Raw genomic sequence first — 17,761 nt, 5'->3', positions numbered from 1 at the left:
AGTGTTCATTTCAATCACAAATTTGTATTGTGGCCGAATAAATTTTAAATATTATATATTTTTCACACACAATTTGTTTACACAATTCAACTAGACAAACATTATGTGAGAGTACCACCGGCTTTAAAAGTTCGATGGGGAAGGTACTCCCAATCAAAAACAGCTGTCAGTTTTATGACTCCTTCTGGCATTTTAAATAGTAATAATATTGCTTTTTTACTACTTTATTCATTACGATATAAATTTTGGAATAGAGAAGGTTAGGCACCCCTTTCCTTTCAGTTGTCTCATTGGCTTTCTTATATTGGTGAAAAGCCATTTTATTTTAATTTCACAAATAGTACATGATAGTTGCCAAAGGCAGAAATAAATACATTGATAACATGAATTATATTATGTCTTTTGACATAGATATGGTGGCAGTGAATCGTTAATACAGGGTCATCGAAAAATAATGCCAACATTTAAAATAGCTGCTTTAAAAAAAATATTAAAATTAAATTTTTTTGGTCTTAAAATGTGCGGAAAAAGTTTTTTATAAATCGACGTGTGCACCGTTCGTCGCTTTGCCCATGTAGACTGTATTCAATTTATTGCCACGTACGTGCAATCATTTCAGGAGTAACTGTAAAGAAAGCAGCATAAATTCACTCCCGCAAGTGATCCTAACCCTGAATCTTTTCTGCGTACAAAGTTTTTAATGTACCCCCAGAAAAAGAAATCCAAGGGGCCTTTAAGGCCAGGCATTGGGGGCTCCTTTACCAATTCAGCTGTTGGGAAAGCCTGTGTTCAGTGCACCACGTACTTCGCGTGCGCATATCAAGGTCACGCCACCTCCAATACAAAACTTATGTTCACCAGCTAGCGTTACCTGTTTAACATAAAGGGTTTCGATGTTATAATTTTTTTAATGTTGGCATTATTTTTCAATGACTTTTATGTATCTATAGTAGAGCCTTATTTTTAAGTAGATAAAAAATAAGGATCGTATATTTAAGTATAGCTTTTTCCATTCCTTAAAAGAATATACATTATTATTTTTTAAGTTTGCATTCTTCAAAATATGTGAATGTAAGGCCAAATGTTATGTTCAAATTATATGTTCAAACAAGAAATAATAGTAAAAACACATTTTTAGACTTTTTTATGGACAGATCTATGAAAATAGGAGCGTTTTTTTCTTCTTCTTTTGTTATTACGTTACATCACCAATCCTTACTGTGAATAGTTCTTGTGAAAACTATTTAAAGTGGAAGTAGAATAATTGTTAAGACACATTCTGTAACAGAATGTTACTATTTTAATTTTAATATAAATTTATTATATTTTTAACTCTCATTCTAAGGTGATAGAACTGGATTTTCTACATATAAGATGTGAACAAACCTAAATGTGATACTAGAAGATTTTTATATAAACTTAATAAGGATTGTAAAAGATCTATTCTTATTTCTATATGGAACATAAAAATTGATCATACGTATTCATATTTTTAATGAATATTGAGAACAATTGTGATCTTTAAAGACACTTTTATAAAGATATTAAAAGTTTAGGTACAAAACGGAGATGTTTATATATACAAGTACATATATGGATCACATATAAGAAGTAAAGGAGTTCCATGGGATGAGCTTGATTCGATGATACTAATACGTCTACACCCGGTGCGCAGTTTTGACACACTAAAGTATGCACAGAGGAGTCGGTAATCAGTAATCACAGTGACGGGAGTTGTTCACTTCACATTGATAGTGTTCGGCGGGAACCACTCTACGAAGCACTTAAGACTCCATCTTCAAGCGCTTGCGGCGGTCGTCCCGCTCGTCGTCATTGGCGGTCTGCGGCGAGTCGTGCGCGTTGTGGGCGTCGGGCGCGGGCGGCGCCGGCGAGGAGTAGCGCGGCTCCTCGGCCTCCAGCACCTTGATGCGCACGCCGCACAGTTCGGCGCCGTGCAGCACGCGGCGCGCCTCCAGCGCCGACTCGGCCGCCGCGTACTTGGCGTAGCCCACGCTCTTGTTGGGCAGCGTGTACACGTCGATGAGGTTGCCGAAGCGACAGAAGGCGTCGCGCAGCACGGCCGCAGGCGGCGGGCGCGGCTGGCACACGATGAAGCAGCGCTGCGCCACGGGCGCGTCCACGCTGGCCAGCGGGCGGCAGGCGGGCAGCTTCACGCTGCAGAAGGAGTCCTCGAACGCCTTGTGGCCCAGCGTGCCCGCCGCGGCCGCCTGGATGAGCGAGGTGGCCTGCGCGATGGTCTCGGCCAGCTGCGCCAGCTCTGCGCCCTTCTCGCCCGGGAAGGCCTTGCGCAGCCCGAACTCTGGCGACTGGTCGCCCAGCGAGTAGGCGTTGAAGCACGGCTTTACCACTAGCTTGCAGCCCGGCGGGTACTCGAAGCCGTGCAGCTTGTCGCGCGCGTACTTGGCCGACTGGTGGTTGGTGTACACGGCCTGCGCCGTGGACGCGTGGCGCCGCGGGTCCGGCTTCAGGTGGAAGTAGTCCAGGCCGGGGATGATGTTGAACAGCTTGCGGATCTGCTCCTGGTGGCACACGGGGCTGCAGGTGACCGCCAGCGCGATGTACCCGTCGCCCCCGGAGCCGGGGTGCGGCATGGCGGGGCCGAGGGGGGGCGGGGCCTGCGAGAAGTACGGCTCGATGCCGGACTCGTTCTTGTACCGTTTGGGCTCCGCGAAGATGGCCTTGTACTTCTTGTCGGCGTTCTCGAAAGCGTTGGCCGCCTCGGAGAAGTGCCTGAACTTGACGTAGCCGTAGCCCTTGCTCTCCCGCGTCTCCTTGTCCTTGACGACGGTGGCGTACTCCACCTTACCGTAGTTGGCGAACTCGTCGCGCAGCTCGGAGTCCGTCATGGTGCGCGGGATGATGACGAACAGCCGCACGTACTTCTCCTCGTTGTCCTCCCGCACGGGCCCCTCCTGCCGGCTGGACGCCACCTTCACCTTGATGGGTCGGGACACGTTCCCGACGGTCTTGCCGTTCATCTTCTCCAGAGCGTTCGCCGCCTCGGAAGTCTTGGAATACTTGACGTACACGACCCCCTTGTACTCCCCGGTGGCTCGATCCTTGACGAAGCGCATGTCCTCGATGGTCCCGAACTTGGAGAATTTATCCCGAAAGTCATTTTCCGAATGAGATTTGTCACACAAAACGAAGAGTCGGGAAAACGGAGGATACTCCTCCGAAGTCTCGTGGTCGTGCGGACCTCGGCCGAATCTTCTCTCGCCCATCGCGCGCCGTGATATTTCGGTCTTTTTTCGACGAGTGCTTCGATGGATGCGAGCGGTTTTGAAATATTCACTTTCACTTTTGATCACTTCGCGTATTCACTCTCACATACTGGAACTCTTGTAGGAATAATTTTAATACTCACGCGACGCAGAAAATAATACGCCAAAATATACATTTGAATTAAAAAGGTATGTGTAGGTTCAAACTAACATTTCAGTAAAATAAATTCAAAATAATACAAAAATATGCGAAACCATTAGAGCCAACGACAGTAAAAACACAACACGCACGGCGACATGTTTTCCATAGAAAACCAAAATTGACCAAGTCAAATTTAAAAAAGTTATCTAATGTCGCTTGTGAGCGCCGATACAGTTGCATGTCGAGAGAATCCGCGCAAAAAAAAATATTCAGAAATACTGCCTGTTTCTACGGTCATCCACTGTGAAACACTTTTTTGCGCGGGTTACTATTTTTCGGCGCCAACGTGAATTGTGTTTTCCTTTTAGGTGCCTACTTGTTCGGAAAATATACATTATTTCATATGGCATGGCAGCATATACATTCTATGGCTTTCGCGGCTTTCGTTTGACATTTGAGGCGAACTGTCAATATTCTGTCAACGCGAACAATAATAGCTTGTGCAAAGTGCGTAATATGTTAATGCGTTTTAAAGGGAAAGTCTGTACATTCGCTGAATCATGAACAAAATACCTCAGCCTGATTTTAAGTGTGAAAATGAAGACTTTACGCAACATATTGGAACCTCTACCGATTACTTTTGTAATGACCGAATTAAACCAAGAAAAATTAAGCCTCAAAACATTGTTATTCGACTCATAAATCGTGAGACTCTAGGAGCCAGAAAGCCGGGGTCACACTTTCATATAGCTAGAGAATTCTATCAAAATGTCTTTCCTAACTTTACTATTGTAAATGTGGAAAAACCACCTTGTTTTTTACGTAAATTTAGTCCTGATGGCAAACATTTCATCGCCTTTTCTGCGGATCAATCATCATTGGAGGTAATTTAAAAAACAAACATTTTCGCCTCTTCCACATTCATGCATCTCCTCATACATACCCGCCGATTATTTAAACTCCTGACCCGGCCGCTTTCAAACATTTACGCACCTGATTGTGCCAAGTTTTCCTCGATCTTCCTCTGCTTCTTTTTCCAACTACATTCGCCTCATAAATTTGTTTTACTGTTCTTTCCTCACTCATACATTCCACCTTTCTTAATTTTATCGATAATGCTTATCTTAGCCTTGTATTTTTTCCTTATTTCACCATTCGAACATCTATCATACATCGTTTTGCCGCACATTTATCTAAACTAGCCTATGACTTCCTTATTCTTCTTCGTTGAGATATCCATATGTGTATTTGTTTTTCTTATTCTGTGTTACTTGTGTAGGTTTACAGTTACCTGGGAGCGGGAGCCGCCGGAGATCTAGTGAAGGGTTTTCCTTCAGATTTAGTTCATAATGAACCAGAAGGAAGGAACCAACACATTCGAACTAATATATTCAATCGATTTTTTAGGGTAATATTATTTTTAATTATTTATTTTCCTCTTATTATGTTAATGGTGGCCATATTCAACTATACTTCTATTATCCAGACTTATCAAATTGTGAATTCAAGCCATAAAAGTATAAATTACCCATTTTTATCTTTTGTTGTGCGGTGTGATCGATAATCCTGAAATTATTATTATTTTTTTTTTTTAAAGAAAGAAATAATTCTGTTTTTGTTCTTTACAAAAATACTTCAATTTCATACTATTTCTGTGAGCCTAAGCGGCTCATTTATTAGAAATACGTATCAAATTGTGGTAGAGTGGGTTCGAACCGAGAAACTCTAACTCGAGAGTCTGAGACACTAACCACGGGACCACAACCCAACACGATCCGGAGCATTGGTCTGTATGTTCCCGATAGTTACCTAAGACAGCGTCGGCATAGATTGTTTCCCATCCCTATATACAAGACCAGCCTGCCGATGGTTATACCTGTAGGAAGTGCTACCGCTATGCTGAACAATATCATTGTTTGTTGTGCCTGAGGGGGTATTGCGAAGCAGGATTCTTCTACAACTTTGTAATTTATGTTTTTAATATGTATGCCTTAAATGTCAGTTTGTCGTGTATATGTTAATTATTGAGTAAATTTATTTCATTTGATTTGAAAAAGTGAAGGAAGTTCTCACTCACACATACGGACCACACAAAAGTGCAACTGAGAAATCCGTCAAGTCTCTCTTTTACACTTACATATATGGTTCAAGTCTGCAATTAAAAAGTTTGGATAATAGTATTTATAGCTTCACAGATATACACGCGGCACTTTGGAGCTGCTAAATATATCTCAAACTTTAGGATTCTGTTTCTGATTTTATATTTTTTAAAGTCAACTTTTGGTCGGTTGGATGATTGTCTTCTTACCAATAAGCCCGCCACTGTACATTTTGTCTGGATATGAAGATAAAATAAAATAGACTTATGCCATAAAATCCAAACAATAATTTTTAAAAAGGTATTTCCCCTTTTACCTTAAAAACTTGTTATTTTTAGATCTTAAGTTATTTGTTTCTATTAATTCAGGTCATTATACATTTTTGTTAATATTCACATATTAGGCAAAATATTGATAGTCTCCTCAATTATCACAAACAAACCTTAACACTTCAGGCATAAAACCTTAAATAAGTAGTAAATTATCATTAAAATTAACTTTATTTATATAATAACTTTTGACATTGCTTTTTTTGGCAATATTTTTGGCTCTGTTGTGAGTATACTAAAACAATTTTCTCTGTATTTTGTCTTTCAGTCTAAATTTGTAGTAACTGTCTGCCAATTCCGTCCCAATAACCTGAGAGTCGATCAGCTCAATAGAGAGTGCAGTTTGTTTACGGATGATGGGAGATATGTCATAGTCGGCTCTGCCGCTCAGATTCCTGATGATCTACGACCCCACTTCTACCAGATCCATAGTAACAATGAAGCAGTTACTCCAACAATGAGGTGATTCGTCTTATATACTAGATAACCGAGTATTTATTCATTTAATTAATGCGGTTTCAGTTACATTTGCTATAGCATCTTTTCGTTACTTAAAAAGCGAGTTTTTCTTAAATCGTCTGATGCTGTGATGTAATTCAAAAACTGCAAAATCATGTTGTGTAGCATTTGTGTGTATCGCACAAAAATAGTTAAAACCAAATTCTTTTTCTGATAAATCGCTTATAGATTCTCAACATTCAACACGAACTTACATTATTGTTATTTTTTTTTCCTAATTTTTGTGAAATTATTGCAGATCAGTACTGGAAGACTATTCTTTACATTTAGTAGACTTAGTGAAAGGAAAACTTTGCGATACTGTTAATTTTAAAGTTGATAAAATATACCTCTCACACAACCAGGGAATTTATCTGTACAAAGACATGTTAGCGGTGCTTTCTGTCCAACATCAAACGATACACATATATCAAATACTGGACGGGATGTTGTTGGAAGTGCGTAAGATTGGGCGATTCTGTCACGAAGACGATGCGTACTTGACATCTATCATAACTCCTCCGGTGAATATGAGGCCGTTTCTAGATATATCCATAAATTCCTTAAAACACAGACTTTTAGTGTTCCTATACAAACGAGCCAAGAATATCAGCGACACAACGGGTGACCCGCTGGAGTTGAGAAAGTTTTATAAATATTTTGACACATTTAGATTTTTGAGGATGTGGAAAATGCAACTGTTGGATGAAGACCACTTGCTTATAAAGTACGCGAGTGAAGATGTCGTCACTCTACGAGCGTCAGAACCGAACAGTCAGTCTTCTTTCTTCGTGATCTACAACATGAGCGAAAGTAAGATTTTGGAAGTATATGAAAACACATCAGAGAGCCTTCTGCAACTGTTTGAGAATTTTTGCGATTCTTTTCGCAATGCGAGGTTGTACTCCGAATCTCAGTTCACTTGTTCTCCTTCCAATAACTTATACGCGAAGCTGAATCAACAGAGATTTAAACAGACAATAGTAAGAGCCATCTACGGTGGAAAGACGGAAGCGACCAAAAGAATTCTCGCCCAGCTTCCCATCAGCGCGCAATCCTACAGTAGCTCTCCGTATTTGGACCTATCGCTCTTTAGCTACGATGACAAGTGGGTCTCGCTCATGGAGAGGCCTAAGGCTTATGGAGAGTACCCAATCAGGTACACTTTCAATTTATTTCACTTTTACATAAGAAAAACTTCCATGTTCAAATATAATATAGCATATTTGGGTATTAAAAGCGAATCACAATTTATGATTCTACTCAATTTATTTATTTTTGTAAGAGCTGCGAGGGCATCGTTGAACGTGGCAGTTTCACAATGACTTCGCAAGGCGTAACAGCTGTCATAAAATAAATAAACTCAGAGAATTATATATCACAAATATATATATTAATGATAATTAAATAAGTAGATTGTTGAAAGTGAACCTAATATGATTTTTTTGGAGATACTATTAGCACCCTCACGTGTTTAGCGCTTCATTGTATACACTTTATTAAGTGTTATTTATATGCACTTTGAATGTGTTTAGATAACAGTTAATAAATACTTTTCCTTATTGATAACGATGAGATACCATTATTATTGTTTACAGATTTTACGCTCGAGATTCTGGTTTGCTGAAATTTAGGATATATGCCGGAGTTCTGGGGCAATCGGCTCCTGCGACAGCTAGAAGGCTCGTAGCATTCACCTTTCATCCGACGGATCCATTTGCAATTAGCGTGCAAAGAACAAACTCAGAGTACATTGTAAATTTCCACATCAGAAATACTGTCTACAGCTGATAAATCTTTCTTAAACCAATACCTGTGATTTTCAATATTTGACATGTCAATATTCAATGATTACTTCCTACTACTACTTGGCCTAAATTATCTTTATCACAATGATCTCGATGCAAAGCACGTCTTCCGAAACTATTTGAAGAAAATAAAAAATGTTATCTATATTTGGAGCATTGAATTGTGATTTTCCATTTATAACATACAAAATAACTTTGTTATAAAATCACTATATATATATATATATATATATATATATATATATATATATATATATATATATATATATATATATATATCATAACTTAAAGTCGGTTTCGAAGCAAACAGACCATCAGACCAGTTTTGTTTTTACAACTGTCCATCTTTTAAATTAGCATCATTAGTAAAAAATTATAAGGATATAAATCTGCCATATAATGCAAAATTAATTTTCTTTGACATGATAAATCTTTTACCTGATAATACTGTAAATGAAACGAAACAAATTATTTCCGAATTATAAAATTGTACCAGTGCTTTTCTTGCTTAAACAAGGAGAGTAGGTTACAGGGGGTGAGAATTGACCTTATCTGTTTTTTGTATACACTTTTTATTACAAGGTCAAATTTTAAAGGCAATTGTGAATATATACATATTTCAATATTAAGTATGCTAGTTGAAGAGCCAACTTACAAGTTGACAATAAACAATGAACAACTATTTGTATTGTGATATTTTAGGTAATGAAGACATGTATATAGTTTTGTAAAATAAAATTATTACAAAGTGCTATTTTTATTTATTTTACCTATTGCAATGGGTTGTGGGCATGTTAAATAAATACTCACCTTACCTTCACGTAATTGAAATAACAAGAAAGCATATATAAAAAATAAAAAAATAAAATATATATATATATATATATATATATATATATATATATATATATATATATATATATATATATATATATATATATATATATATATATATATATATTTATATATATATATATATTTATATATATATATATATATATATATATATATATATATATATATATATATGTGTGTGTGTGTGTGTATTTATATAAACTCTTAAAATATGATGCACGCAAATTCATGACAAGAAAAAAGTTATACGAGATATATAATGCACACAGACAGCAACAAAATAAAAAATATTAAACTACTACGTTCAACGGATTATATTTGTACTTCTAAAATATTCCTACATTTTATACCTAAATTTTTTTGCTTAGAATTACAAAAAAATAAATAGTGTAGTTCAAATAGGACAAGTACTTATCTATATATATTCATAATGAAGTAGGTACTAGATAGGTACCTTTTTTATTATTTTTTTATTTTCCTCAAAATAATTATAAGAAAACACTGGAAAACATTTAAAAAAGGTAAAATATAAAAAGATGTCAATTGGGTTTTGTTTAAAAGCTGTCTTTCGAGGCAATGGCTGATGGATAAATTTATTTTAATGAGGATGTTGGGGGAGTTGTTTAAAGATTTATAACAAAGAAATTAATTTTTCAAATTTTAGTTTTTTTAAATATCATTGCTCTTCAAGTTATGTTCAAAATATTTTGATTTTTGAAACATTTAAATTGTAGATAATTTATTTAAAAAGTTAGTACCTTCTATTTTTTATTCAAGTTAACCTTTGTTTCATAGAATGTATCATATATTTAGCAATTAATCACAATGTTTATTTAATTATAGTGTCATCTTATTGGAATCAATCATTGCCTATTCAACCAGGTATCGTATCAAATTATTAACAATAGATAATAAAAATTGAAAGAGCGGTAGTTGTCTTTTGAATAAATTCCTTTGTTTCATCTTAATTTTATTCACTATACTGAAATATTTATCAGTATAATTGGGTGTGAATATAATTAACAAATAAATTCATTAAAAAAAACTTACGAGGTACGATTTTGGTTAAAATCCAATATATATTAAGGATTAAGAGATAAAGAGTGCCCTGGAGATAGTATTTTACGAAACTGGCACTATATAAATTATCTATCAAAACTTTGAACCGTTGTTACTTTACCCATCACTATTACCGCGGAGTTTACTTACCCTACTTACATACTACCTTTGCATAATACCTACTTCATATTGGGAAAGGAAAATGTTTACACTCTGGTTTTAACTGCGTTGTTACCAACTTTTCAAAACCACGTATATGGTTAGTGATATATATTTCTAACAAATACTTTATTTCCTTTGGTGAATTTTGCAAATAAAGCAAATGGAAAAACTTTTTGTTTTTTATAAAGATCTTACAAATCTTTTTGTATGTAGAGTAATTTTGATCCAATATTCCTACTGAGCAAAATAAATGCTAATGAAAATAAACAAATTGTCATCATGGAGTACTGATTGTAAATCGTATCCATCAAGTACTGACTCTGGGATATTTTGAATGGTAGCCAAACATGTTAATTAATAAATAAATGGTCTAAAATTGGGTATAGTGATAGTTTTTTTGATAAAGAACTCCAAAGTCCATGTAATATCATCCAAATTTACATTTAATAAACATAATTTGTTGATCTTACAGGTTGTATGAAAAATCAATTTATTTCGCAACAAATACCAATGTTGGTACATAATCCTTGGGAGAACAATACTTTCTCGTACGCTGATGGTCAAGTCGTACCTATAGAATATCCTGATGGAAGCGTCAGGTTCCATTTTATTCCAAAAAACTTGCCACACGCAATTTTTAATCCTGCCCTAGTAAATAATGTTCATACAAATCTTCCATGTCATGATCACACAGTACCGTAAGTTTTATTTTAATATCACACTAATATTAAAATTAGAAGTTAAAATAAGGTAGGAAAAAAATAATTAAATATGAATCTGTATTTTTTTATTCGATAGATTTAGTCAAATCGTCACACATTATCTTAATTAATATGTGAAGACTGCTCGGCTGTCCAAACTTAAAACACAGTAAAGGACATTTTATTTATAGAACGTTTTTTTGCATTTTTGGACTAAGTTGAATTTACTTAGTCCAAAAATGCAAAAAAAACGTACTACAAAAAAAATGTCCCTTACTGTGTTTTGAGTTTGGACAGCCGTGCTATAACTGATGGTTATTTGCTAGCCATGTATTAACAAAATGTTTCTTCTGTCCTCTATCCACACCCAAGTGGTACCGTATAGGGCAGTGCTCCGCAACCAGTGTGCCATGGTACGCTGGTGTGTCGCGAGCCGGATACAAGTGTGCCGCCGTCAAATTAATGTATTTGACATTTTATAATTATTTATCATATATTTAATCCACAATAACAAATTAATTTTGATAATTTTGTCTATTTTTCCAAATGTAGTAAAGAATGATTATTATAACAAAATAATTTTTCAATGGTCTATATTTTTTAACTTTTGGTGTGCCGCGGAATTCTAGGAAGAATTTTTGTCGTAGATGGAAAAAGGTTGCGGAGCACTGGTATAGGGCACCGCATCATATACACACACAGTTATGTTGATATGAAGGCAGAGTGATCAGTCCTGTATTCCAAATTCATGGATATAGGAGTAGAATATATTGGATGTGATATAGATGACGTAAATAAAGTAGGATAAAGATATAACTACTTTATAGGAAAGAAAAATAGCAGCAATGACTCCGGCATTCGTGTAACATACCCGTACTTGCACTAGTCATGTGCAATGTACTATCATATTGCTTAAATTTAAGCCAATTAAACTTAATAAAACTAAGATGTAAGCTGTTTTGTATAAAAATTTTATGTTTTAGTGAGTTAAATATACAACAGAAGATCGCTTTAAAGCAATTGGAAATTAAAATGTTGGAAAATCAACTTCAAGGACAAGTTATTCGGAACTTACCACCATATCAATTAATGGTATAAAAGTTTTCATCAATTAAAGGGAGTACAATAATTGATGTCCAACTTTCTCTGGGGACAAAATTACATACAAATATCCACAGATGTCATGGCTTTATGAGTTATATAATATCAACTGACAGACAGACTTCGTCGTTCATTAACGTCGATAATCCTTTGAGGAAAATTTGCACCGACGTTCATTTACCTCCATACTTCCGTAAAGGTTAACTGAGAAACTCTCATGTATCAACTAGCGGTATCCGTGGAGAGCAACCTTTCTTTGCAGCAGCTGCAACTGTAAATTCAAAAATCCAAGCGGACTTTAACCCTTAATACTCTGCAAAAAGGGTTATTATTTTATGTAGAAGGGTAGATATTAAAATTTGTAAAAAATATACAACTGTTACAATCAAAAGTTTATTTCACAATTTTTTTTTATTACTTTTGCAAAGAAATCATATTTTTTAGAAACTGTTCTTTTCAAATTATTTTAATCAAACAATTGCATTGCCGTATGAAACAGTTACACGGTTCGAAACTGTTATTTTTTAAGCAATTATTTTTGTAAAGTGATTTTTTTTTTGCAAAACTCCAGCATATTTTTTTTTATCTGAATAGCATTCATTTTACATTTGCTATATAAACTTAAAGTATATTTTCATACTTTAAAATTCCAGAAGCATTAATAATTATTATTGCTAATTCTTCAGTATTTTTTTCCAACTTCTAAATTAGTATGAGTAATAAGAGAATACTAAAATACACATTTTTTTAAGAAACTTCTTAGCAAAATCAATCGTATTCAAATTCAAAGTTTCTAATAACTTTTAGTATAAAAAAACTTCTTCTTACCCTTATCCGCACCCAACGATGCATAGGGCACTGCACCGAATTGACGCAATGTTCTTGCATGAAGGCAAGGTGATCAATCTTGCGCTTCAGGGACCAGTCCGGGGTAATATTAAATAAATATTATGGTGTGATCCTACTAATATTTGTTTTCACCCCTCCCCCCCCTGGGAATCGAACCGGGACATCCAGCACGGTAGCTAAACACGCTAACCATTACCCCACACAGGCAGACAAAAAAATTATATTAGTTTGTATATAAATTAACCAACAATTACTTTTTGTTTTAGTTTCATAATGACGCAGCGACATCGACGACAGATTTACATTATTTTTGTCCGACTCTAGAAACTTCCCCGTGGTTTAATCAGCCGACAAATATAAATCAAACATATAAATTCAATAAGCAATGGGGACATTTAGAAGAAATGCAGGTGGATCCTCCTCACGTGACACAGACTGCCGTACCAAACCCTACACCTTTCCCTCAAGACACTCAACTTCCAGATCAAAATAAAGACAAAAATAATTATAAAGTTATTTTCAGCGATATTGTTACGCTTTTCAACGATTTATCGGGGAAATTACATCCAGAGGAATCCAAGTCCCGTAAAATTGAATCAGGAAAACAAGGAATAGAAGAAGAGAGTAAGTCTAATGGGTCTAAAGGGGGAACAATAAAGAAAGCAGAAAAGAGTACTCAGGTAAAAGCAGATGCGGAATGTACTTGCCTTAATTGTCAATGCGAGGATTAATAAACCGAGTTTGTTATTTTCCAATAACTGCAATAAATTTGTCCATATTTTATGTAAAAAAATAATATGTACTGTCTATCTTTTTCATATCAGTTAAATAATCTTGTTTGTAATATATTTTATGGTATGTTTAAATAAAAATGCATTTTTTCAAAATGTGTATTTATTATCAGATTAAATATATTTTTTTAAACTACAAAAAAAATGATTATGTACACACACATTTACATTAAAATCAGTTAATTTTACAAAATGAGATTTTTATAATAAACAATTATTTTTTTATTTTTCACAATTAACAAAGTAATTCCCTCAACAGACTGAAATCAATAATTAAAACATATCAAAACAAAACAACACTTAACGCTAATATTGCAAATTTTAGTAAATTTACACAAACACACTCACATGCACGATAAGTTAGAGAGATTTACCCATGTACTCATATAAAAGAGGTGAAAAAGATATTTACGGAGGCTGCAATACATTGCTGAAATAGCACCTTGTTAAGTCTATAGTGACCGCAGCGGGTTGGCGGGGCGGGGTTACATTCACACGGAGATGTATAACTTGTACCTCATTTATATGAAATCAAATAGAGTATAAGTGTTTATATAAATAAATCCTGGTTAGTGTATTACGCACTTATTTACACATTTACCACCTGTACACACAAGTGAATATCGGGTGTCTACACACTTCATGTGGTAGGGTTGTACCCTAGTAGTTGTAATTGCGTGTCAGCTAGACACACGACTATCTTTTATTATGAAACACAAAGTACAATTCAGACCTTTTGGTCTAAATTATACTTTGACTGTCAAATTGCTGACTTTTATGGCAAAAATGTAGTCTCCAGACTTATGACAAGTGAATTGTATAAATTTACACATATTTGACCCTTAAAGGTGCATATCCAGTATTTGTATACAGTGCCTGTATTACTTTAAATGAGTGAATTTGAAATGAGTACCCAAGTTTCAATCTGTCTCCGCAATTTATTGTAGTTTGGTTGGACGTTCAGAGTTTGATTCACAGGGTGTCAAAATGAATATATTAGTGATTTTTAACTACGTATAATATTTATTTAATATCACCCTGGACTGATACCTGAGGCACAAAACAGATCATCTTGCCTTTGTGTAATAAACAATGACGATAGCACTGCATCGATACAATGTTTATCATTGGGTTAAGTATTATAGTTACAAGAAGAAGTGTTAAAAAAATGACTCAATTAAACGAAGAACCGTGTAAAATGTTGTTTGGAACTGCATATGGCAAAACAACTCCTTGTGAATGTAGCCCCGACACAATCTGAGCTCTATTAATACTCGTAGTAGTTAGGAACAACGCAGAATATGGGAACCTCTTTTACCATGAGCCTAATTCAAGTAAAGCCCTCGTACATTGGAAAAACGTAGGATGGCTTATATTAAGGCCGTTTGGCGACACCGAGTAGCGTAGAGACAAGTATAAAGTGGAATCTGGAAATATGGTGCGGATCAAGCGGTTACATATTACAATACTCGAGACAATTAGGTGAATATATACATCGGTTACAAAGTAATGTCCTATCCTACTTTATAAACATTACAATTTATAATTAATCATTATAAAAATGTACACGACCATACTTTCACGAGCTTCAGACTAGTATAAGATGCAGCCTTAATGAAAATAAAACTTTACTTATTTATATGGAGACCTATACACATAATAGTTGATCTGGAATTTAGTCAATTGGAACAACAATAGGTTGTCATCACGGATTGGCAAAAAAAATATATAAAAATTACAAAACAATCGGTACTATTCTTATCGAAGTCTGTAAATAAATTCCATTTATCATCAGGTGTGACATCATTACATGCTCAAAAAATAATAATTTCCTCATTTACCATTCAAGAACTTCGGAAATAGCAGCGGCACATATGATTAAACTATGTGTTTATTTAAAAACTGCATTTACTATCATCGCAGATATATATCAACATGAAGTTATGTGCAAGTAAAAATACCTACAGTATCTACTCAATGAATTAGGGCCACCCATTATTTTTTTGAATACTCTGAAATCTTTTGGATTATTATATTTATTTTACATAAATACTTTAAGTTTTCTATTGACATCTAATATCATGTATATTACCTTCAATAATATGTAAAATACACCTGGATTATTTAAGCCTTTACAAAATTTCATACCCTTTTTCTGAGAAAGGTCTCTAATTAGCACAGGTAGACAGATAGTTGATAGTTCAAAAAATAGTCCTATCTCATTTATTAGTGATGTTTCTTGAGTTCTGGTTGTTGTTTTGTTCAGAGAGGTTATATAGTTATCGTGTCTTGTGAAAAAAACTTGATTTTTAATTTTTGTTCATAAAGTAAAAAATTTTGTTGTAAACACAAGAGTTTTTTTTGAAAAGGACAAAATGGGAAAAAGTAAAGACATTTCTGAGGAAAAAAAGTCTAGTGTTATAGTGCTACTGAAATTAGGAATACTATCTAATAGAGAAATTTCAAAAAAAGAAAACGTTTCTCGTCAAACAGTGGACAGAATTTCAAAATCAATAAAAAATCAGCCACCCGCCACCAGCAATCGGCGAAAGAACTGTCGTAGGATTAGAAAAACAACACCGAGGACTGATCGAAAAATCGTTCAAAGTGCCTTAGAAAACCGTAGTGCATCAGCAAAAACATTAAAAATAAAATTGGAAGAAGAGGGTATAAATATATCGGTATCAACACTGAGGCGACGTCTTTACGAAGTAAATCTGAAATGCAGGCGCCCTGTAAAAGTACCAAAATTGACACCACGAATGAAAGCGGATCGATTAAAATGAGCCAGGCTACATCGAAATTACTCGGTAGATGATTGGAAAAAGGTATTTATTTAAATTGAATTTTCAACATATCATTTTAGTAAATAAGCTTATATTTGAATTAAACTTAAATTTTCATTATTTTTCAGGTCATCTTTAGTGATGAGTGCCGGTTAGAAGCCGTGACAGAGAGCCGTCGATTCGTCAGGAGAACACCAATGGAACGTTACAATGAGGCCTGTGTGGTAAAAGTTATCAAACACCCCCCTGCAACAATGATATGGTCATGTATTATTAACAATTTACCTGGGCCGTTGTTTTTCGTGGAAGGAACAATGAACCAAAATTCCTATAAGCAGGTCCTCGAACGAATTTTATTGCCCTTCTACCATACACTCGACCCAACAGAAGGTCCATACACCTTCATGCAGGATGGGGCACCTTGCCACCGGGCTAAATCAATAATAAAATTTTTGTCTAACAAAAATCTGCCTTTGCTCCCCTGGCCTGGAAATTCTCCGGACCTTAACCCTATAGAAAACGTATGGAGCATGTTAAAAATAAGGTATACTCATTTCCAAATCCGACAGTAGACTGTCTAAAAAAAAATATTCAAAAAAATTGGTCAGAAGACGAAGAAATAAAAAACATGATAAAACAGTGCATTTTAAGTATGCCAAAAAGAATTGAGGCAGTTATTTCTTCCAAAGGTGGAAATACTAAATACTAACTATATTTATATAAAAATTTATGCATAATTTAAGCGTAATAAAGTGTTCATGTGTAAATAAAATTCAATGTTGTTTTATTCAAGGTTTTCTCTGAGTTATTCCTGTTTGAATTGAGAAACTGCGCGAAATTCTGCGTGGCCCTAATTCATTGAGTAGATACTGTATTTCAAACACATACGGTAAAATTGGCCAAATTCTTAAAAAAAAAAGAAAATGCTTTAATTTATGGATTTCTTATTCATAGAACACTGCACTTGATGTTAAATGCCTAAGTTAAGTTAATTTCACATGCTGTGGCTATTTTGGACCAATAAGAGTTTGTTTACCGAAAATAGCATTAAAAACTTGTTAATTTTTGACAAAAATGTTACATTTTCTCAAATTGGGAGTCTTTGTAAAATGCATATTGTATTTGCTTTGACTACATGTATTCAATATTGTTTGGTGTTAAAATTAAGATAACAAAATCCAGAAACTATTCAATTTTAAACTATTTTTTATAAACATGCATAGCATTGCACATATTGAAGATAGAAAGGCAAAAATCAGTTACAGGCTCCAGTTTTTAAATGAATATCAAAATATAAACATCCTAAAAAGTATTCTTAATATTGTTATACTGTACG

General features: G+C 34.8%; 2 protein-coding genes and 1 long non-coding RNA gene across 3 annotated transcripts; 2 read left to right on the top strand and 1 right to left on the bottom strand.

Moving 5' to 3' along the window:
- Positions 1-1,359: 1,359 nt before the first annotated feature.
- Positions 1,360-3,565, bottom strand: LOC148310124 (RNA-binding protein 45). Its single transcript, XM_088258994.1, has one exon. The coding sequence runs from the start codon at positions 3,243-3,245 to the stop codon at positions 1,785-1,787; it is 1,461 nt and encodes a 486-aa protein (XP_088115120.1). The 5' UTR covers positions 3,246-3,565; the 3' UTR covers positions 1,360-1,784.
- Positions 3,566-3,598: 33 nt separating this feature from the next.
- abo (de-etiolated protein 1 abo) lies at positions 3,599-8,257 on the top strand. The gene is made up of 5 exons (XM_088258993.1): positions 3,599-4,271; positions 4,667-4,795; positions 6,084-6,277; positions 6,573-7,472; positions 7,912-8,257. Exons 1-5 carry the CDS (start codon positions 3,948-3,950, stop codon positions 8,102-8,104), a joined length of 1,740 nt encoding a protein of 579 aa, XP_088115119.1. The 5' UTR covers positions 3,599-3,947; the 3' UTR covers positions 8,105-8,257.
- Positions 8,258-9,495: 1,238 nt separating this feature from the next.
- LOC148310122 (uncharacterized) lies at positions 9,496-17,527 on the top strand. Its single transcript, XR_015837429.1, has 5 exons — positions 9,496-9,726; positions 9,820-9,858; positions 10,670-10,895; positions 11,882-11,990; positions 13,115-17,527. It is a non-coding gene; the product is annotated as an uncharacterized LOC148310122 (long non-coding RNA).
- Positions 17,528-17,761: the final 234 nt, after the last annotated feature.

The sequence above is a fragment of the Brachycentrus maculatus genome, unplaced genomic scaffold (genome assembly GCF_059751285.1).
Source record: "Brachycentrus maculatus isolate JH-2025_06_01 unplaced genomic scaffold, ASM5975128v1 h1tg000105l, whole genome shotgun sequence".
Taxonomy (NCBI): domain Eukaryota; kingdom Metazoa; phylum Arthropoda; class Insecta; order Trichoptera; family Brachycentridae; genus Brachycentrus; species Brachycentrus maculatus.
Note: the sequence above shows the minus strand (reverse complement) of the source record. Positions and strands in the feature narration are given on the sequence as shown.

What these genes read in the sequence shown, in the direction of transcription:
- LOC148310124 (XM_088258994.1), bottom strand. Translation starts at nt 3,245, where the DNA reads ATGGGCGAGAGAAGATTCGGCCGAGGTCCGCACGACCACGAGACTTCG.
- abo (XM_088258993.1), top strand. Translation starts at nt 3,948, where the DNA reads ATGAACAAAATACCTCAGCCTGATTTTAAGTGTGAAAATGAAGACTTT. An exon ending in TATTCAATCGATTTTTTAGG is followed by an intron (nt 4,796 to 6,083) that starts GTAATATTATTT and finishes TTTGTCTTTCAG; the next exon opens with TCTAAATTTGTAGTAACTGT. An exon ending in GCAGTTACTCCAACAATGAG is followed by an intron (nt 6,278 to 6,572) that starts GTGATTCGTCTT and finishes AAATTATTGCAG; the next exon opens with ATCAGTACTGGAAGACTATT.